Consider the following 23,764-nt stretch of genomic DNA (forward strand, 5'->3'; position numbering starts at 1 on the left):
GGGTTGAACTTCCCATGAAGGGAATTCTAGTTTACCTTTCGACTCTGTATTAAATCTTGAGTTTTATATTATTCAGTCAATATCCTGGACTAGCAAGATTACCAATCCATCAAGTGCTTAAATTAAGTCCTCTGATAGGGAGTCTAAAATGGGAATAATGCAAAAGGAGGTAGGCTTGGTGAATGCGAGCTTTTAATAAGCGTCAAATGGTAAAAATGGCCTAATCTGGTAATTGAAGTACTTAGTACGAGTAAATTCTTAGGAGACACACAACTTTCTCATAATCGGGAATAAAACCATTGTTAAAATTCTTACAGTCTCCTTAATAATTAGATCATTTCAGGAGATTATGACAACATGTAAAAACATAGAGTGTTTTCCCTTGTTTAATCTCATTGCATTGTCACCTGAAACAATAACGTGACATTAATTTAAATTCCCTTCTCCGGTTACAAGGCATCAATGTTTGCTGTACCCACCCTGAATACAGTCTTGTCCTATATTTTCAAGGAAATGTTATATGAAATTCACCATTAGCATAAATCTAACATCGTAGATATTTTAAATTTCATACAGGAGCCCGAAGTGTTCATTCTCTAACCTAGGGCCCCCATACACATTAGACTAGTGTAGGCCCAAATAATGTCTACGGGGAGCCGGCCAACTGATTGTCTGATTCCAGACTGCCGATCACATTGTTCATTGATCACAATGAGATAAGCCACCATCAGAGATGTCGGTCAGCGGCTTTCTTATAAAGATCACAGCAGCGTTTGTCCGATCGTCATCTAATGTGTATGGTAGGGTTTACAAATGCTTTGTTGTTCTTTGATGTTTCTGACCTTTTGTCTGAGTTGTGGTTCAAGTATGGTAAAATTGCCTTTGACGAGTCCTTTCTCAGTTCTCAAGGCACAGGGAAATCAGAAGTAGCTTGGAACATACTTTATTGTGAACTCGACTTTCACTTACCTGATATATAAGGTTTCTATGCATTTATATTTAGATTAGAACATTAGAAAAGGTGTGGCAGAGTTCTATGCAAAGAGATTTTGCCTTGAGAGATTTTATGGGAAGCAGCAATTAACATCACGTTCTCCAACACATGCATGGATAAGTGAAAGCAATATTAACATATCAGGAAAACCTTTGCTAAAAGAAAACTTATTGGAAAACTGTATTGATAATTGAGCGGACTAGGGAAACGAGACATTGAAGGAGCTGGCCACTACTTGGACAACCCTTTCTTATTGGTGATGTTTAGCCGCCGTTAAAATAAAAACACGTAAACTCAACTCCCATGCCATGGACAACTCCTTTAAACATCAAAATTCAATTTTACAATATTTTATGTTACAAAAATTGATCAGCTGTTATCAGCTCTGGTGATGGACAGATGTAAGCAGTGAACAAGGTCAGAACAGCCCAGCTCCATTCACTGTGTAGTGGCTGCTGCCGAGAACAGCAGCTCATGGGAATAGGATGGGAGCTACCGTTCTTGGATGCGGCCACTACATAGTGAACAGAGCTGGGCTGAACCAGCTTAGTTATCCCCATGTCTCTGATGGCCAGAATCCCAATCTGCTCCTGCTAGACTATAGATGTCACTGCAGACTCAAAACCTGGACTGTCAACCACCAGTATAGGTTAAAAGTGAAAAACTCTGGAAAACATCTTTTAGCGGCAGTAGTGTGTATTATGCAGAACTATGAACCTGAACCAAGTGAAAAAGACCGGCACTTGCGTCTTCGTAAAAAAACTTCTAACCGTGCAGGTCCCAAACGCATTGCCTGGACGCTTGTATGTGTTATCCTCCTGTCATTTACTTTTTAAATCTGGAATGAATAAAGATGCTTCTTTATGAAGATGAGAGTGCCACTTTTTTCACTTGGTTTATCATTTGTTGGAGTACTCTTACCGATCACCAGACAGATGAGCCCATTGCTTTTTTCCTCGTGCATTATTATGCAGAACTGTGTTACAGCTCCTGCAGACCTGCTTTGTCAAATAAATAAACAGACAAAAAGCTCCTTATTCTCTCTTTAATGGCTCAGTCACACAAGGGATGATTCTCTATTCCAAGAGAATCGGATCTATTATGGTAATGACCCCCAACTCACACTCTGATCAGAGTGCCATTACCTTAATTGATCGGATCGATCACAGCGTCAGTTTACCGTGATCCGATTCTATCGGAACGCCCATCTGCTCCATTGTCTGGGTCCACGTAAATCAGACTTCACTTGGATGACATCCAAGTGCAATCCGACATTTTACGCGGACCCATAGACTTGAATGGGTGTGATGCGATTTGTGGAGCCATTCGCAGCATGCTTTGATTTTTTCCACAGGCTGATTTGGTCTGTAGAAAAAAAGTAGATCTGCACTGCCCCATAGTTTAACATTAGTCCGAGTGCTATCTGATAACATATCGCATAGCACTCGTCCGAGTTGCACTCTCGTATGAGCGAGCCATAAAAAGAGGTTCTGCAGTAGATGAGATATCTACCTTATGCAATAATGCCTATAAATTGTTGAAGACCATTGAGTGTCATCTCAGAGTTACATTATCTGTATTAATCGTTTTATATATATATATATATATATATATATATATATATATATATATATATATATATATATATATACACAGTACAAACCAAAAGTTTGGACACACCTTCTCATTTCAATATTTTTCTGTATGTTCATGACTATGAAAATTGTACATTCACACTGAAGGCATCAAAACTATTAATTAACACATGTGGAATTATATACTTAACAAAAAAGTGTGAAACTACAGAAATTATGTCTTATATTCTAGGTTCTTCAAAGTGGCCACCTTTTGCTTTGATGATTGCTTTGCACACTCTTGATGAGCTTCAAGAGGTAGTCACTGGGAATGGTCTTCCAACAATCTTGAAGGAGTTCCCAGAGATGCTTAGCACTTGTTGGCCCTTTTGCCTTCACTCTGCGGTCCAGCTCACCCCAAACCATCTCGATTGGGTTCAGGTCTGGTGACTGTGGAGGCCAGGTCATCTGGCGTAGCACCCCATCACTCTCCTTCTTGGTCAAATAGCCCTTACACAGCCTGGAGATGTGTTTGGGGTCATTGTCCTGTTGAAAAATAAATGATGGTCCAACTAAACGCAAACCGGATGGAAGAGCATACCGTAGCAAGATGCTGGGGTAGCCATGCTGGTTCAGTATGCCTTCAATTTTTAATAAATCCCCAACAGTGTCACCAGCAAAGCTCCCCCACACCATCACACCTCCTCCTCCATGCTTCACGGTTGGGAACCAGGCATGTAGAGTCCATCCGTTCACCTTTTCTGCGTCGCACAAAGACACGGTGGTTGGAACCAAAGATCTCAAATTTGGACTCATCAGACCAAAGCACAGATTTCCACTGGTCTAATATCCATTCCTTGGGTTCTTTAGCCCAAACAAGTCTCTTCTGCTTGTTGCCAGTCCTTAGCAGTGGTTTCCTAGCAGCTATTTTACCATGAAGGTCTGCTGCACAAAGTCTTCTCTTAACAGTTGTTGTAGAGATGTGTCTGCTGCTAGAACTCTGTGTGGCATTGTCCTGATCTCTAATCTGAGCTGCTGTTAACCTGCGATTTCTGAGGCTGGTGACTCGGATAAACTTATCCTCAGAAGCAGAGGTGACTCTTGGTCTTCCTTTCCTGGGGTTGGTCCTCATGTGAGCCAGTTTCTTTGTGGCGCTTGATGGTTTTTGCCACTGCACTTGGGGACACTTTCAAAGTTTGCCCAATTTTTCGGACTGACTGACCTTCATTTCTTAAAGTAATGATGGCCACTCGTTTTTCTTTACTTAGCTGCTTTTTTCTTGCCGTAATACAAATTCTAACAGTCTATTCAGTAGGACTATCAGCTGTGTATCCACCAGACTTCTGCACAACACAACTGATGGTCCCAACCCCATTTATAAGGCAAGAAATCCCACTTATTAAACCTGACAGGGCACACCTGTGAAGTGAAAACCATTCCTGGTGCCTACCTCTTGAAGCTCATCAAGAGAATGCCAAGAGTGTGCAAAGCAGTCATCAAAGCAAAAGGTGGCTACTTTGAAGAACCTAGAATATAAGACATAATTTCAGTTGTTTCACACTTTTTTGTTAAGTATATAATTCCACATGTGTTAATTCATAGTTTTGATGCCTTCAGTGTGAATGTACAATTTTCATAGTCATGAAAATACAGAAAAATCTTTAAATGAGAAGGTGTGTCCAAACTTTTGGTCTGTACTGTATGTATATATTTATATTTATAAATATATTGAACCTGATACACAAATAACGTCCTGTTATGCTATCGCTGTCTGTATTATAAAGCTTCAATAGTCGCTGGTCACATTGATCAAGAATGATTATTATTTTATTAGCCAATAAAGATCTGACATAAATCTATCTGTCTCAGAGACGACTTACATGGAGATACCATTATGCAATAAGTGCACCCATTAGCTGGTCCAGGGACTCGTACCAGTCCTGTGTCGCTTATTCAAGTAATGGCACGTTTTATCCAGGACAAAATTGCAGTCAAACTAAGTCATAATAAAAGATAAAAGCAGGTTCCTAAAAAGTTCTCCAATTGCTGCTACTTATACCACACCTCAGGAACAGGGGCAGGAAAGGATTTACATTAAGATCAGTCTGTGTCATCATTTCTCCCAGCGTTTATAGCCGCATCTCTTCAAACCATTATCTTCCCTTAATACTCGGTAATCATGACTATTATCACATACGCCGCAGGGAAGATGCAAATTAGAAAGTACGACAGAAAGAGTAGAAAACTAATTGGATTTTTGATTAATTTTATTTTCGTCTCACTTAAAGAGGTTGTCTCAAAAACATCTCTCCATATGACCCACCACAGAGGGTGAGCGCTCGTAAAAAGGATCTGGTGTGTTACATTTGAGTCGCTGTACGCAATTGTATTTTTCCCCTGGAGGAGGACCGAAAATTCCCTCCAGTTTTTCACTTTTGTATCCCTTATGGTTTATTTACACAAGTAGATAATTGTTTAAACGATGAAAGATTGTAACTCACGAAGAGCAAACAATGTGAGACAAGAATTGTGAATGGAATGGTTGAATAATGATTAGTGATGAGTAGTGATGAGCGAATGTGCTCAGATAAGGTGTAATCTGCGCATGCTTGTGTGTTAACCGTGCTCAAAAAATATGTCAGAGTCCCCGCGGCTGCATGCGTAACAAACAGGAAATCCCTGCATGTGTTGCGGCTGTCGAACAGCCACGAGATATACAGTCGCGGGGACTCGAACATATTATTCAAGCATGCCGAAGTCACTCGGTTAGCACCCGAGCATGGCGGATAACACCTTATTCCCTTATTCCAGCACATTCGCTCATCACTAATAACGATTGTTTCATCAGACATTGTGCTCTATAGACACACGGACGGATACCAATTTAGGACCTCTCCTTTTTCTCTGTTAAAACATTGAGTTATTATTATACAATCTTAAAAAGTTTAAGGATAATTTTTTTTGCACGATGAAAAATCAGTTTTGGCCACATTGCTCATTCACTCAACCAATTCAGATTACCCAATACCATCGGTGCAGCATGGTCCGAGCAAAGACCGCAATAAGAGTACTGGCCACGGGTCTCCTGAACTGAGCGTGACATCCTCCTAAAATTATATCTGGTCGCGAGTCTGTTCAGTGTGATCCGTGCTTGGACCGTGCTGCACGGATATCCGCATGAGTCCTTATCATCAATGGTGGGGTCGTTAGTGTTAGAATCTGACTTATTATCGGCCACTGTAAATGCCCCTTTAGGGCTGGTCATCCATAAATGATTGTGGAAGCCCAACATCAAGGCCCTTCATCAAACAAAACAAAGAAGCAGAGTTGCTCACTCAACAACTCAACACAACAACCTCTTTATGAGTGTGGCTAGCCCGAGCTAGGGCCAAGTTGTCAAACTGCAGCTTAGCCCCATGCAATTCAAAGAGCTAAGCTGCAGTACCACAAATATACGGATGCCACAGTGCAGGGTAACACAATGAAGTCTAGCTGTGCCACAGTTATTGCTGTACTCCTTTAGTTTTCTGACTTTGTGAGGGTTGTTGGCTATTTATTTCTGTCTCATGAGTAAAGATACAAAGAATAATGTTATGTTTTCAGTTGTCCAAGCCTTTGGTTTTCTGGTAATGCCTGGAAGCAGCTTAATCTGCCTACTGAAGTAAGCATGCATGCTCGGCTCATCTGAGCATGCTTTTTTAATGCAGAAGCTGAGATCTTATTTGCCAGGCAGACAATAAGGTCATAATTTACCATTTTGCAAATTTTTTTTTGTATTCTTGCCTTCTTCAAATACTCCTACAGATGTTCTGACTTTTACAGTGAACAACCACTTGACTAATCTGGGTGTCATGATTTTAGAATGGCCCGTTCTACCACATTGTAACAAGCACAGCAAACGGAAATTGGCACAAATTCATTCAAAGGATGTTAATCCTTTCACGCAGATGCTTTAATGAAAACCTCAGGTAAACTTTGTTGCACAAGCTGGCACGTTACGAAAATCCAGAACATGGCATATGCCCCTACTTGTCTATGCTAGACGTCAAGGACGTTTGATGAGGTTAAATTATGTGTTACAAATTGTCCTTTACATTAATACATACCAAAGCAAAGGTAAATACACAGTTCTACAAGTCAGTGACTCTGTTACAGGGTACATGCGGGCAAGGAGCATAGTCAGATTGTCCAAGGTTAGGTTAAACGAAAAGGCAAGGTGGGCAGATAGCAGGTGAGACAAAATAGGAATACGCCAATACAGGAAGCTAGAGACTGGGCTACTAGGAACCTAAGTTCAGGTGAGGAATGGAGGGTGTAGAGACTGTGTGATCCGTGTACCATAGTATTGGTGACTCATAGGACAAGATCAGATTCAATCATTGGCAGCACTAACATATGGATCCTGCAAGGGGCTGTAATAAGTTTGTATGAACAGAGCCTAAAACCATACTCAGTTTATTCCCCCTGAAACCCATATAATTGAAGCAGCAGAATTAGCGTTCCACAGAAAGGAAGTCAAACTCTGACCATTATTATTATGTAGTAGTTAAAGGGAACCTGTCACCCCGTTTTTTCCGTATGAGATAAACATACTATTAAATAGGGCCTGAGCTGTGCATTACAATAGTGTATTTTGTGGACCCCGATTCCCCACCTATGCTGCCGAAATACGTTACCAAAGTAGCCGTTTTCGCCTGTCAATCAGGCTGGTCTGGTCAGATGGGCGTGGTGTCTTCCCCCAGATCTTGCTTATTTTTCCGTTGGTGGCGTAGTGGTTTGCGCATGCCTAAGTCCAGAATCCGCTGCACAGGGGAGGGAAAAGAGCGCGATCTGCGCTATTCCCCTGGTGATCGGTGGGGGCGGCCATCTTCCTGTGGCCGCGCGTGCGCAGATGGAGCGCTCTGCTGCCCGGGAGATGCGAACTCTGCTTCAGGAAAATGGCCGCCGCGATCTCCATCTGCGCACGCGCGGCATCCGGCGGCCATTTTCCTGAAGCCCCGGGCAGCAGAGCGCTCCATCTGCGCACGCGCGGCCACAGAAGATGGCCGCCCCCACCGATCACCAGGGGAATAGCGCAGATCGCGCTCTTTTCCCTCCCCTGTGCAGTAGATTCTGGACATGGGCATGAGCAAACCACTACGCCACCAACGGAAAAATAAGCAAGATCTGGGGGAAGACACCACGCCCATCCGACCAGACCAGCCTGATTGACAGGCGAAAACGGCTACTTTGGTAACGTATTTCGGCAGCATAGGTGGGGAATCGGAGTCCACAAAATACACTATTGTAATGCACAGCTCAGGCCCTATTTAACAGTATTTTTATCTCATACGGAAAAAACGGGGTGACAGGTTCCCTTTAATAGTGATGAGCGAGTATACTCGTTGCTTGGGTTTTCCCGAGCACGCTCGGGTGATCTCTGAGTATTTGTTAGTGCTCGGAGATTTAGTTTTAACCCCTTCCCGACATGTGACGGTATAGTACGTCACATGTCGGGACCCCCGCTTTGATGTGCGCTCCGGCGGTGAGCGCACATCAAAGTCGCGACATGTCAGCTGTTTTCTACAGCTGACATGTGCGCGCAATAGCGGCGGGTGAAATCGCGATCACCCGCCGCTATTAACTAGTTAAATGCCGCTGTCAAGCGCAGACAGCGGCATTTAACTACCGCATCCGGCCGTGCGGCCGGATATGAGCGCATCGCCGACCCCTGTCACATGATCGGGGGTCGGCGATGCTCCTCCATTGTAACCATAGAGGTCCTTGAGACCTCTATGGTTACTGATTGCCGGTGGCTGTGAGCGCCCCCCTGTGGTCGGCGCTCATAGCACACCTGCATTTTAGCTACATAACAGCGATCTGATGATCGCTGTTATGTAGCAGAGCCGATCGGGCTGTGCCTGCTTCTAGCCTCCCATGGAGGCTATAGAAGCATGGCAAAAGTAAAAAAAAAAAGTTTTTAAAAATGTGAAAAAAATAAAAAAAACATAAAAGTTTAAATCACCCCCCTTTCGCCCCAATCAAAATAAATCAATAAAAAAAACCAAAAACCTACACATATTTGGTATCGCCGCGTTCAGAATCGCCCGATCTATCAATTAAAAAAAAGCATTAACCTGATCGCTAAATGGCGTAATGAGAAAAAAATTCGAAACGCCAGATTTACGTTTTTTTGGTCGCCACGACATTGCATTAAAATGCAATAACGGGCGATCAAAAGAACGTATCTACACCAAAATGCTATCATTAAAAACGCCAGCTCGGCACGCAAAAAATAAGCCCTCACCTGACCCCAGATCACGAAAAATGGAGACGCTACGAGTATCGGAAAATGGCGCAATTTTGTTTTGTTTTGTTTTTTGCAAAGTTTGGAATTTTTTTTCACCACTTAGGTGAAAAATAACCTAGTCATGTTAGGTGTCTATGAACTCGTAGTGACCTGGAGAATCATAATGGCAGGTCAGTTTTAGCATTTAGTGAACCTAGCAAAATAGGCAAGCAAAAAACAAGTGTGGGATTGCACTTTTTTTGCAATTTCACTGCACTTGGAATTTTTTTCCCGTTTTCTAGTACACGACATGCTAAAACCAATGATGTCGTTCAAAAGTACAACTCGTCCCGCAAAAAATAAGCCCTCACATGGCCAAATTGACGGAAAAATAAAAAAGTTATGGCTCTGGGAAGGAGGGTAGCGAAAAACGAAAACGGAAAAACGGAAAAAGCTCCGGGGGTGAAGGGGTTAACACCTTCACCCCGAAGCCTGTTTTCAACTTCCTGACCAGGCCATTTTTTCAATTCTGACCACTGTCACTTTATGAGGTCATAACTCTGAAAAGCTTGAACGGATCCTGGTGAGTCTGAGAATGTTTTCTCGTGACATACGGTACTTTATGATACTGGTAAAATTTCTTCAATATGACTTGCGTTTATTTGTGAAAAAAACGGAAATTTGGCGAAAAGTTTTAAACTTTTGCATTTTTTAAACTTTTTGTTTTTATGCCCTTACATTAGAGAGTCATATCATACAAAATAGTTAATAAATAACATTACCCCCATGTCTGCTTTACAATAGCACAATTTTGGAAACATAATTTTTTTTTGTTAGGAAGTTATAAGGGTTAAAAGTTGACCAGCGATTTCTCATTTTTACAACTAAATTTGCAAAACTATTTCTTTTAGGGACCACCTCACACTTGAAGTGACTTTGAGGGGCCTATATGACAGAAAATGTCCAAAAGTGACACCATTCTAAAAACTGCACCCCTCAAGGTGCTCAAAACCACATTCAAGAAGTTTATCAACCCTTCAGGTGCTTCACAGGAATTTTTGGAATGTTTAAAAAAAATTGAACATTTCACTTTTTTTCACAAAATTTTTACTTCAGATCCAATTTGTTTTATTTTACCAAGGGTAACAGGAGAAATTGGACCACAAAAGTCGTAGTACAATTTGTCCTGAGTACACCAATACCCCATATGTGGGGGTAAACCACTGTTTGGGCACATGGCAGAGCTCGGAAGGGAAGGACTTTTCAAAGCAAAATTGGCTGGAATTGAGATCGGACACCATGTCGCATTTGGAGAGCCCCTGATATGCCTAAACAGTGGAAACCCCCCACAAGTGACACCATTTTGGAAAGTAGACCCCCTAAGGAACTAATCTAGATGTATGGTGAGCACTTTGAACCCCCAAGTGCTTCACACAAGTTTATAATGTAGAGACATAAAAAAAATCATATTTTTTCACAAAAATTATCTTTTTGCCTCAAATTTTTTATTTTCCCAAAGGTAACAGGAGAAATTGGAGCGCTGTTTTGGAATGCAGACTTTGATGGAATGGTCTGCAGGTGTCACGTTGCGTTTGCAGAGCCCTTGATGTACCTAAACAGTAGAAACCCCCACAAGTGACCCCATATTGAAAACTAGACCCCCCCAAGGAACTTATCTATATGTGTTGTGAGAACTTTGAACCCCCAAGTGTTTCACTAAAGTTTATAACGCAGAGCCGTAAAAATAAAAAATATATATTTTTCCACGAAAATGATATTTTAGCCCCAAATTTTTATTTTCACAAGGGTAACAGGAATAATTGGGACGGCAAAGGTTGTTGTGCAATTTGTCCTGAGTACGCTGATACCCCATATGTGGGGGTAAACCAGTGTTTGGGCGCATGGCAGAGCTCGGAAGGGAAGGAGCGCTGTTTGACTTTTCAAAGCAAAATTGACTGGAATTGAGATCGGACACCATGTCGCGTTTGGAGAGCCCTGATGTGTCCAAACAGTGGAAACCCCCCACAAGTGACCCCATTTTGGAAAGTAGACCCCCTAAGGAACGTATCTAGATGTGTGGTGAGCACTTTGAACCCCCAATTGTTTCACTAAAGTTTAGAATGTAGAGCCGTGAAAATTAAAAAATCATTTTTTTCCACAAAATGATCTTTTAGCCAGCAGTTTTTTATTTGCACAAGGGTAACAGGAGAAATTGGACCCCTAAAGTTGTTGTCCAATTTGTCCTGAGTACGCTGATATCCCATATGTGGGGGGGGGGGGGGAACCACCCTTTGGGCGCATGGCAGAGCTCAGAAGGGAAGGAGCGCTGTTTTGGAATGCAGACTTTGATGGAATGGTCTGCGGGCGTCACGTTTCGTTTGTAGAGCCCCTGATGTACCTAAACAGTAGAAACCCCCACAGGTGACCACATATTGGAAACTAGACCCCCCAAGAAACTTATCTATATGTGTTGTGAGAACTTTGAACCCCCAAGTATTTCGCTAAAGTTTATAACGTAGAGCCATAAAAATAAAAAATATATTTTTTCCACGAAAATGATATTTTAGCCCCAAATTTTTATTTTCACAAGGGTAACAGGAGAAATTGGACTGCAAAAGTTGTTGTCCAATTTGTCCTGAGTATGCTGATACCCCATATGTGGGGGGGAACCACTGTTTGGGCGCACGGCAGAGCTCGGAAGGGAAGGAGCACCATTTTACTTTTTCAACGCAGAATTGGTTGGAATTGAGATCGGATGCCAAGTTGAGTTTGGAGAGCCCCTGATGTGCCTAAACAGTGTAAACCCCCCCATTCTAACTCCAACCTTAACCCCAACGCACCCCTAAACCTAAGCCCAACCATGACCCTAACCCAAACACCCCTAACCCTAATCCCAACCCTAACCATAACCCTGACCACACCCCTAACCCCAACACACCGCTAACCCTAATACCAGCCCTAATCTCAACCCCAACCATAACCCTAGCCACACCCCTAACCCTGACACACCCCTAACCCTAATCCCAACCCTATCCCCAACCGTAAACATAATCCAAACCCTAACTAAGGGGGTGATAAAGGGGGGTTTGATTTACTATTTATAGTGGATTTTTATAGCGGGTTTTTGTCTGGCAGTTTTCACACGCTAAGAGACGCTTTTTATTGCAAAAAATAGTTTTTGCATCACCACATTTTGAGCGCAATAATTTATCCATATTTTGGCCCACAGAGTCATGTGAGGTCTTGTTTTTTGCGGGATGAGTTGACGTTTTTATTGGTACCATTTTGGGCACATGACATTTTTTGATCGCTTTTTATTCCGATTTTTGGGAGGCAGATTGAACAAAAAACAGCAAATCCTGAATTTCTTTTAGGGGGGGCGTTTATACCATTCTACGTGTCGTAAAATTGATAAAGCAGTTTTATTCTTCGGGTTAGTACGATTACAGTGATACCTCATTTATATACTTTTTTTATGTTTTGGCGCTTTTACACAATAAAAACTATTTTATATAAAAAATAATTGTTTTTGCATCGCTTTATTCTGAGAGCTATAACTTTTTTATTTTTCTGCTGATGACGCTGTATGGCGGCTTTTTTTTGTGGGACAGGATGTCGTTTTCAGCGGTACCATGTTTATTTATATCCGTCTTTTTTATCACATTTTATTGCACTTTTTGTTCGGCGGTATGATGATAAAGCATTGTTTTTTGCCTCGTTTATTTTTATTTTTTGCGGTGTTTACTGAAGGGGTTAACCAGTGGGATAGTTTTATAGAGCGGGTCGTTACGGAAGCGTCGATACCAAATATGTGTACTTTTATTTTTTTTTTCTTTATTTACATAAATAAATGGATTTATTGGAAAATATTTATTTATTTTTTTCTTTTTGGGGGATTTTTTTAATTTTTTATACATTCTATTTTATTTATTTTTTTACTTTTTAACATTGTCCCAGGATGGGACATCACTATATTACATCAGATCGCTGATCTGACACTTTGCATAGCACTGTGTCAGATCAGCGATCTGACAGGCAGTGCAGGAGGCTTTCCGGCGCCTGTTCTCAGCGCCTGAGCAGTGGTACAGAGTTTCATGAGGTCGGGGTAGTCAGATCTTGCTGCACCCCGTGATAATCGGGCGGGACTTCAGCCTGTTCTGTGACTTATGGGAAAAGACAGGGATGCCCAGTAACTCAGGCAGGAGCCAGCGCAACCCTGATGCATCCCCTTCACAGTCGGAGATGGAGGAATTCCCCACGTGTGTCCTAGCTGGCAATGAAGACGATCCGATGACGAGTGAGGCCAAGGTTCCTCAGCTGGGGGTGTCTGGGGAAAATTTTGGTACTGCTTAAATGCAAGATCTTACCTTAAAAGGGGCCTTTGAAAATGTGTGTGATTGATGGGGTTGTTCAAGAGACGGGAGCTGACACCAGGTACCCACACTTTGCGTTCACTAGCAAATTATTGTACCGAGTGACAAGACTGAGGGGAGGTGAAATAGTGGAGCAGCTGTTGGCTCCAGGGCCATACCAGCGGAGGGTTCTGGAAATGGCCTATTCGCATGTTTTGGGGGGACATCTGGGGGTGGAGAAAATGCAGGAGAGAATATTGCAAAAGTTCTATTGGCGGGGATGTTACCGGGAGATCCTGAATTATTGTAGGTCCCGCCCAACCTGTCAAATAACCGCTCCCTCTTCTCACTTTTGAAGTCCTCTAGTCCCGTTACCGGTAATAGAGATCCTGTTTGAGTGAATTGCCATGGACCTAGTAGGTCCTTTAGTTAAGTCTGCACGAGGGCACCAATATATTCTAGTGGTCATGGACTATGCGACCCAGTACCCTGAAGCAGTACCCCCAAGGAATTCTTCGGCTAAGAGTAACGCCCGGGAACTTGTCCATATTTTTGCTAGGACAGGCATGCCGAAGGAGATTTTGACATACCAGGGAACCCCCTTCATAAGCAAGGTAATGAAAACACTGTGTAGGATCCTCCAGATTGCCCATCTGCGAACCTCAGTGTAGCATCCACAGACCGACTGCCTAGTAGAACGCTTTAATAAAACCTTGAAAGCTATGCTCAAAAAGGTCATTGAAAAGGACGGTCGAGACGGGGACTACAGTCTTCCGTTTTTGCTCTTCTCCATCAGGGAAGTCCCCCAGGCCTCTACTGGCTTCTCACCCTTCGAGCTCCTGTATGGCCGACATCCACAAGGGCTCCTGGACATCGCCAAGGAAATGTGGGAAGCTGAGGTCATGCCACACTGGAGCATCATAGAGCATGTCACACAGCTGCAGAAGAGAATGGCAAAAGTGATGCCTATCGTGAAGAAGTATCTTCTCCAGGCACAGGAGACATAGGCAATAACCGATCAGCGAGGCTGAGGCAGTTCCAGCCCAGGGACCGCGTGCTAGTGCTTATCCCCACGGTGGAGAGCAAGTTCCTAGCCAAGTAGCAAGGCCCATACGAGGTGGTGGAAAAACTGGGTGAAGTGTGCCTGTGTTTACCTCGAAGAGCAGCTAAACAGCTAAGTGAGCCGACCTTCCAAAATACACACACACATATATATATATATATATATATATATATATATATATATATATATATATATGAAAATATATATACAGAAAAATCTTTAAATAAGAAGGTGTGTCCAAACTTTTGGTCTGTACTGTATATATATATATATATATATATATATATATATATATACATACACAGTACAGACCAAAAGTTTGGACACACCTTCTCATTTAAAGATTTTTCTGTAGTTTCATGACTATGAAAATTGTACATTCACACTGAAGGCATCAAAACTATGAATTAACACATGTGGAATTATATACTTAACAAAAAAGTGTGAAACACTGAAATTATGTCTTATATTCTAGGTTCTTCAAAGTAGCCACCTTTTGCTTTGATGACTGTTTTGCACACTCTTGGCATTCTCTTGATGAGCTTCAAGAGGTAGTCACCGGGAATGGTTTTCACTTCACAGGTGTGCCCTGTCAGGTTTAATAAGTGGGATTTCTTGCCTTATAAATGGGGTTGGACAATCAGTTGTGTTGTGCAGAAGTCTGGTGGATACACAGCTGATAGTCCTACTAAATAGACTGTTAGAATTTGTATTATGGCAAGAAAAAAGCAGCTAAGTAAAGCAAAACGAGTGACAATCATTACTTTAAGAAATCAAGATCAGTCAGTCTGAAAAATTGGGAAAACTTTGAAAGTGTCCCCAAGTGCAGTGGCAAAAACCATCAAGCGCTACAAAGAAACTGGCTCACATGAGGACCGCCCCAGGAAAGGAAGACCAAGAGTCACCTCTGCTTCTGAGGATAAGTTTATCCGAGTCACCAGCCTCAGAAATCGCAGGTTAACATCAGCTCAGATTAGAGACCAGGTCAATGCCACACAGAGTTCTAGCAGCAGACACATCTCTACAACAACTGTTAAGAGGAGACTTTGTGCAGCAGGCCTTCATGGTAAAATAGCTGCTAGGAAACCACTGCTAAGGACAGGCAACAAGCAGAAGAGACTTGTTTGGGCTAAAGAACACAAGGAATGGACATTAGACCAGTGGAAATCTGTGCTTTGGTCTGATGAGTCCAAATTTGAGATCTTTGGTTCCAACCACTGTGTCTTTGTGCGACGCAGAAAAGGTGAACGGATGGACTCTACATGCCTGGTTCCCACTGTGAAGCATGGAGGAGGAGGTGTGATGGTGTGGGGGTGCTTTTCTGGTGACACTGTTGGGGATTTATTCAAAATTGAAGGCATACTGGACCAGCATGGCTACCACAGCATCTTGCAGCGGTATGCTATTCCATCTGGTTTGCGTTTAGTTGGACCATCATTTATTTTTCAACAGGACAATGACCCCAAACACACCTCCAGGCTGTGTAAGGGCTATTTGACCAAGAAGGAGAGTGATGAGGTGCTACGCCACATAACCTGGCCTCCACAGTCACCAGACCTGAAACCAATCAAGATGGTTTGGGGTGAGCTGGACCGCAGAGTGAAGGCAAAAGGGCCAACAAGTGCTAAGCATCTCTGGGAACTCCTTCAAGATTGTTGGAAGACCATTCCCGGTGACTACCTCTTGAAGCTCATCAAGAGAATGCCAAGAGTGTGCAAAGCAGTCATCAAAGCAAAAGGTGGCTACTTTGAAGAACCTAGAATATAAGACATATTTTCAGTTGTTTCACACTTTTTTGTGAAGTATATAATTCCACATGTGTTAATTCATAGTTTTGATGCCTTCAGTGTGAATGTACAATTTTCATAGTCATGAAAATACAGAAAAATCTTTAAATGAGAAGGTGTGTCCAAACTTTTGGTCTGTACTGTATATATTTTTTTTACAAGGGTTATCTAACTATTAACATAAATACAAGCCGCTAACTGTGCTGCCATACAGTCACAGGCATCCTTGTACACAGATGCCCTGAACCTTTAGCTTTCCAGTACAACAACTATTGATTCCCTGGTATAGCACAATAAGGACTCCTTCAGACATACGTTAAAAAACACAAAAAAAACCAAACAGTTATTCATCAGTGTTTTGGATCCGACTTTCATCAGTGTTTGGTCCGTGTGCCAGTTTTTACCATCAGTGTATTATCAGTGATATAAAAAAAAAACAATAAATAAATTACAAAGCTTCTCTTATTCACCTCAATGTTAATCATGGACATCACACTGATTGATGTCATCCGTATGCTGTCAATGATTTTCACGGACGCATAGATTTCTTAGGGTCATTTTCATCCATGACATGGATCAAAAACTAAATTGCGGTCCTCAAAAAAACATGTACAAGTGAACAGCTCCATAGATTAAAATGTTTACGTGTTCTATCCATGTTTATTACGTAAGTAATAGACGTCTGAATGAGGCCTAATATGTTATATTCCACTACAGTATATGTACGGTATGTACGCTATAGCAAATCTAATAACTTACTTGAATGAATATGGCGCCCTCTAATGCCGATTTCAAGTCACTGAAACCACTAATCAGCGAGATTTGCTCCTCGGAGCTCAGACTTCCTCTTAGCATTCCTGAATTTCTCAGTTCTTCCATCTGCTTCCTAAAAGGGGGAAAGAATAACATAGGATTGTAAAATTGAAAAAAAAACCTTCTTATTTCTTGTGTTCAGACATTGCTTGTTTTATGATCAGAATATCTAAAATCAGCAATGTATTAATAGGTACCTCTGGCTGGCTACAGTATTAACATTGTGGTCACTATTCAGCCTTTCTTAAGAAAATAGTCAAGAAAAAAAAAGTTGAGAAATTAATTAATATGTAAGTAGTATATAGATGAGAGTAGAGACTGACTAAGGCAGGAGTCACACTATCGTATTACACGGCCGAGTGCTATGCGATAAAAAAAATCGCACAGCACTCGGACCAGTGATAATTTATGCAAAAGTTGACACCCTGCAGCAATGCCCATGCTAGCACCGATCGCGGATGTTTAACCCCTCTAATGCCGCTATCAATAGTGACAGCAACATCGAGGATCATCGCAGAGGGAGTAAGCTCCCTGTCTGCTCCCATCAGCAGAACGAGATGCAATCACGTTGTGCCGATGGTCTCCATGGTGACCCTGGGCCGCAAGATGGCTGCGGGTTCCTTTCGGGTCCTTCAGGGAAGGTGGCCTGTGAGCGCCTGCTAAGAGCCTGCGCTGACACACCTCATCTCCTGCCTGTCAAATGCGGTTCTGATTCTCTGCAGCGCAAAAGCATTGCAGAGTATCAGATCAGTGATCGGTCACCATACAGTGATGTCCCATCCTGGGACAATGTAAAAAATATAATAAAAAGTTCTTAAAAATTGAAAAAGAAAAATTTAAAAATCCTCAAATAAAGAACAAATAAATAAAAAAAAAATAATAATCCCATAAATACATTTATTTATGTAAAAAAAAGAAAAAAAGTACACATAGTGGGTTCCTCCGGAACGACTCGACCTATAAAACTTCAGTGAACACCGTCAAAAAATAAAAGACGAGGCAAAAAACGATACTTTATCATCATACTGTCGAACAAAATGTGCAATAAAACGTGCTCAAAAATGCAAATGTATATAAAAATGGTACCGCTGAATATGTCATCTTGTCCCACAAAAAACAAGGCGCCATACAGCTGTCAGTGGAAAAATAACAATGTTATAGCTCTCAGAATAAAGTGATGCAAAAATAATCATTTTTTCTATAAAATGATTTTTATTGTGTAAAAGCGCCAAAACCTAAAAAAATAATATAAATGTGGTATTGCTGTAATCGTACTGACCCGAAGAATAAAACTGTCTTATCAATTTTACCAAACACGGAACAGCATAATAATAACAACTTAAAAAACAATTGCCGGTTTTTGTTCATTTTGTCTCCCAAAAATCGGAGCAGAAAGCGATTAAAAATGTCATGTGCCCGAAAATGGCACCAATAAAAATGTCAACTCGTCCTGCAAAAAAAGAAGCCCTCAAATGACAATCCCCAAAGATCGCAGTAAGGCTCGGCTCACATTTATCCTGCGCTCTACGCTGAGCGCTTACACCGAGGTTTCCGTGTAAATCTCTGAAATATGTGATTCGGACGGAACCTCTGGTTGAAGATTCCCTATAATGAGGCAGATGGTGGCACTGTGGATGCCATAGGACCTGTGATCCGGCGGTGTCCGTCTTTTTAGGATTACATAAAAGTCAGCCACTGCTGATTGTTTCTGGAAAATACTAATGGAGTCAAAAACGTCACTGCATCTGTAAATAAATTCCCAAAGCGGTATAATTTCCAAAATGGGTTCACTTGAGGGGGATTCTGCTCTTCTAGCACTTAGGGGCTCTGTATATGGAGCCTGCAAACTATTCTAGGAAAATCTGCGCTCCAGGAGGCAAATAACCCTCCATCCCTCCCGAGTCTCGCCGTATGGCTAATTAGTACTGAACAGCCACATATGGGGTATTTCTACATTCAGCAGAAATTGTGGGACACATTTTGGTGCCATTTTACCCATTTTCCAGTATGAAAATGTAAAATCTGGTGCTAACTACTGATGAGCGAGTGTACTCATTACTCGGGTTTCCCAGAGCATGCTCGGGAGGTCTCTGAGTATTTTGTAGTGCTGGGAGATTTAGTTTTCATCGCCGACAGGCTGAATACATGAGGGGATTCCCTAACAAACAGGCATTCCTCACATGTATTCAGCCTGACAAGCAGCTGTAAATCATGCAGCTGAGGCAACAAAAACTACCGTTAATGTCTGAGAGCTACAAAATACTAGGAGATCACCAGAGTGTACTCTGGGAAACCCGAGCAACGAGAATACTCGCTTATCACTAGCGTTAACACATAATATTGGTGGTAAAAATGTAATAATTTTTTCTTCACTGCCCAATGGTATAAAATTCTGTAGCACTCCTGTGGTGTCAATCTGATCACTGCACCCCTAGATGAATTAATTGAGAGGTGTAGTTTGTAAAATGAGGTAATTTATGAGGGTTCTGCTGTTCTGGCATCTCAGTGACATGGTACCCTCACACCAGTTCAACAAAATCTGAACTCCAATATGGCGCTTCTTCCCTTCTGAGTTTTGACCTCAAAAGTAGTTTTCATCAACATATCGGCCGTTTTGCGTGCTCCTACGCTTCAACTGGTCCAGACACCTGGACCCGTTGAAGCATAAGGAGTACGTGAAATGGCAGTCGTCAACCACTGACCCCCCCCCCCCCCCGCATCCATGCTTTTAATCTTAATGAATGAAATAAATAAGATTTTTACCAGATTGCAGAGTGCCATCTCTTCACTACATCGCTTGGATTCTGGTATATATATATGTCCCCAATACAGGTATACATGGCCCCTCCATCCTGATATATATGTCCCCATCCAAACATACATGGCCCCCCCATCCTGTATACATGGCCCCCATCCCCATCCAGGTATACATGGCCCCCATCCCCATCCTGGTATACATGGCCCCTTCATCCACATCCTGGTATACATGGCCCCCTCATCCCCATTCTGGTATACATGGCCTCCTCATCCCCATCCTGGTATATACGGCCCCTTTCATCCCCATCCTGGTATACATGGTTCCCCCATCATGTATACATAGCCCCCATTCACCTTCCTGGTATACATGGCCCCTCCAGCCACATCCTGGTATATTTGGCCCGTTTATCCCCATCCTGGTATACATGGCCCCCTCATCCCCTTCCTGGTACACATGGCCCCCTCATTCCCATCCTGGCACACATGGCCCCCTTCCTGGTATACATGGCACCCCATCCTGGTATACATAGTCCCCTCATCCCCATCCTGGTATACATGGTCCCCTCATCCCCATCATAGTATACATGCCCCCTTATCCAAATTCTGGTATACATGGCCCCCCATCCCCATCATCGTATACATGGCCCCCCTTTTGGGTATACATGGCACCCCATCCTGGTAAACATGGCCCCCTCATCCCCATCCTGGTAAACATGGTCCCCTCATCCCCATCCTGGTATACATGGTCCCCTCATCCCCATCCTAGTATACATGGCCCACTCATCACCATCCTGGTATACTTGGCCCCCTCATCCCCATCCTGGTATACATTGTCCTCTCATCACCATCCTAGTATACATGGCCCACTCATCCCCTTCCTAGTATACATGGCCCCCTCATCCTCACACTTGTATACATGGCCTCTTCATCCCCATCCTGGTATACAAGCTCCAGCATCCTGGTATACAGTACATGTTCTCCTATCCCCATCCTGATATACATGGCTCCCTCATCGCCATCTTGGTATACATCGCCCTCCAACCTGGGATAGATGGCACCACATCCTGGTATACATGGCCCCTCTTCCTGTTATACATGGCACTCCATCCAGGTGTACATGGTTCTCTCATCCCCATCCTGGTATACATGGCTCCCTCATACCCATCCTGGCATACATGGCTCCCTCATCCCTATCCTGTATACATGGCCCCACCATATCCATCCTGGTATATATGGCCACCTAATCACCATCCTGGTATACATGGCCCCCCATCCTGGTATACATGGCCCCCTCATCCCCATCCTGGTATACATGGCTCCCTCATACCCATCCTGGTATACATGGCTCCCTCATCCCTATCCTGTATACATGGCCCCAGCATATCCATCCTGGCATATATGGCCGCCTAATCACCATCCTGGTATACATGGCCCCCAATCCCCATCCTGGGATAAATGGCCCTCCATCCTGGGATAGCTGGCTCACCATCCTGGTATACATAGCCCCCTTTCCTGGTATACATGGCAATCCATCCTGGTATACATGGTCCCCTCATCCCCCATCCTGGTATACATGGCTCCCTCATCCCTATCCTGTATACATGGCCCCACCATATCCATCCTGGCATATATGGCCGCCTAATCACCATCCTGGTATACATGGCCCCCAATCCCCATCCTGGGATAAATGGCCCTCCATCCTGGGATAGCTGGCTCACCATCCTGGTATACATAGCCCCCTTTCCTGGTATACATGGCAATCCATCCTGGTATACATGGTCCCCTCATCCCCCATCCTGGTATACATGGCCCCCTCATCCTCTATCCTGGTATACATGGTCCCCTCATCCCCTATCCTGGTATACATGGCCCCTCATCCCCATCCTGGTATACATGGTCCACTCATCCCCATCCTGGTATACATGGTCCCCTCATCCCCTATCCTGGTATACATGGCCCCCTCATTCCCTATCCTGGTATACATGGCCCCCTCATTCCCTATCCTGGTATACATGGTCCCCTCATCCCCTATCCTGGTATACATGGCCCCTCATCCCCATCCTGGTATACATGGTCCACTCATCCACATCCTGGTATACATGGCCCCCTGATCCTCATCCTGGCATATATAGGCCTCCCATCCTGGTATACCTGCCCCCCCATCATGATATACATGCCGCCTATCCCCATCCTGGTATACATGGCTCCCATCACGCTGCACACATAAAAACATAAACTATTCTGTTTACCTACCCTGCGCTCCCTCGCAGAGGGAATTACTTCGATAGCTGCCACTGCGCAGGTGCAGGCGGCGCCATCTTGGAGGAGGAATTTTTTTTCTTCTTCAGCAAGATGGCTCCACCGACCCCTGCACAACAACAGCTATCGTATCACCTCTATATACACGGATAGCTGCCACTGAACAGGAGCGGCGGGTGCCATTTTAGAAATTTTAAATATTTTTATACTATCTGAATAACATCAAGCAGTTAACATGCGATTTTGCTGCAGCACAGATGCCACGGCTGGCGACCTTCCTGTGGAAGGTTTTTTCTTTTCTTCACTATGTACAGGTATTCATTATGTAAACTAGCAGGAAGGTCAAAGGGATCGGTGAACTGTCAGCAGTCTGCATTATGAATACCTAATCAGAGCACAACATGCAGACCCCCCACAGGCCGCCCTGTAGCACGAGCATATCATTAACTCAAAACTGAAAATAAAGAATAAACAACAACCACAAGACGGATTTCATTACCAGGTTTCATTTTAATCAGTATAACGGCACCAACCTGTCAGTGTCTGTAGGTTACTGTGCACAATCCTGCTGACGGGTTCACTTTAAATGCATTTGAAGTATTGGGAAAACCACACTAACCAGTGCAACACTGGAAGTCTTATTGCAGCACCCCAGGGTCCTGGTCGTTGCAGTACTGATGCTCCGCCGCTAAGGGGGGCTATGGTACGTCTGATGGCACTGAAGGAGTTCATCTAACCAGGTATCACAGACACCAATACACTTCACAGTCTGGCCTCCAGGGGGAGCTAAGGGTTCTATGTATTAGGCCACTCCTCACAATCTGGTAAAACTGGGGGTTAGGCAGGAAGTTAGTTCAGAAAGCTGACTGGGTTGGAACCAGGCAACACCTTGTGGCAGAGGGTGTTGTGGGGGAAGATTCAGAGGGGTCCCTGTCAGGGGTGGGATCCTGACAGAGGCCTAGCAACCAGAGAGAACGTTACGGGACCGCGCCTGCACGATATAGCGGCGGTACCCCAAGAAAGGACAAGAAGCGAGGTTTATTGTGCTGAGTGAGAAACGAGATCAACGCAACAAGGAGAATACCAGTAGGAGTCGTGCTGTAAGACGAGGCAACATCCTACTGAGGCGCATAACCGGTGGCCGGAACGCCGAGGAAGTATAGAGCTCCAGGCCAAACTTCAAACCTACGGCAGGACAGTCAGTTATAGGCGGGCTGTCTCACCCAATTGACCTAGGAAGACACAGGGGGGGTAACAACAGGAGTGGGGCGACGCTAGAGTCCCGGAAGAGCTCCGAGCCTCCCCGTCATACGGGTGCGTCCTAACCATAAGATCTGGGGGACGTAGAAGAAAATCAGAATCGAGTTGTGAGGGAACACGAGAAACAGACACAACAGTTGTGAGGACTATCCCGTGGTGCTTAGCAGGGAAGGACTACAACACACAAGCGCTAGAAGGTAGGCACAGATTTCCACCTGCAAAGGGAGCTCTGGATGTGCCATCGGACCGGCCAGGCTTGCGCAGCCCGGTTAACCGTATTCCGGATTGAGGATCCTGAAGCCTTCAGTAAAGAGGTAAAGAGACTGCAACCTGGTGTCCTCGTTATTTACTGCAACCTGCACCGCACCACTACAACATCATCACCATCACGGACACCTCTCATTGTACGCCCCTCAGCAGGGTCACGGACCGGGTCTAGCCACCGTGACAACCCCAGAACAGAGACTCAGAGGCCCGGTACCGGGTACCCCTCGGCCCTGCGGCAGTGGGGGCGCTACATTATCACATTGCTTATAGCGAACATTGGAATGGTATTGTGTTACTAGTAATAAACGAGATGGCATTGTCACATTACTGTCACAGTGCTGTTTACTTTTTATTGATTTCCTGAGTATTA

General features: G+C 43.6%; 1 protein-coding gene across 1 annotated transcript in view; it reads right to left on the minus strand.

Annotated features, from left to right (window-relative positions):
• The window catches only part of CRYL1 (crystallin lambda 1), a 162,584-nt gene that overhangs the window by 102,787 nt on the left and 36,033 nt on the right, over positions 1-23,764 (minus strand). The window contains exon 3 of the mRNA XM_077298366.1: positions 16,798-16,924. Coding sequence (XP_077154481.1) covers positions 16,798-16,924 — 127 coding nt within the window. The remainder of the gene's footprint in view (positions 1-16,797; positions 16,925-23,764) is intronic.

Source organism: Ranitomeya variabilis, chromosome 3 (assembly GCF_051348905.1).
Source record: "Ranitomeya variabilis isolate aRanVar5 chromosome 3, aRanVar5.hap1, whole genome shotgun sequence".
NCBI classification, from domain to species: domain Eukaryota; kingdom Metazoa; phylum Chordata; class Amphibia; order Anura; family Dendrobatidae; genus Ranitomeya; species Ranitomeya variabilis.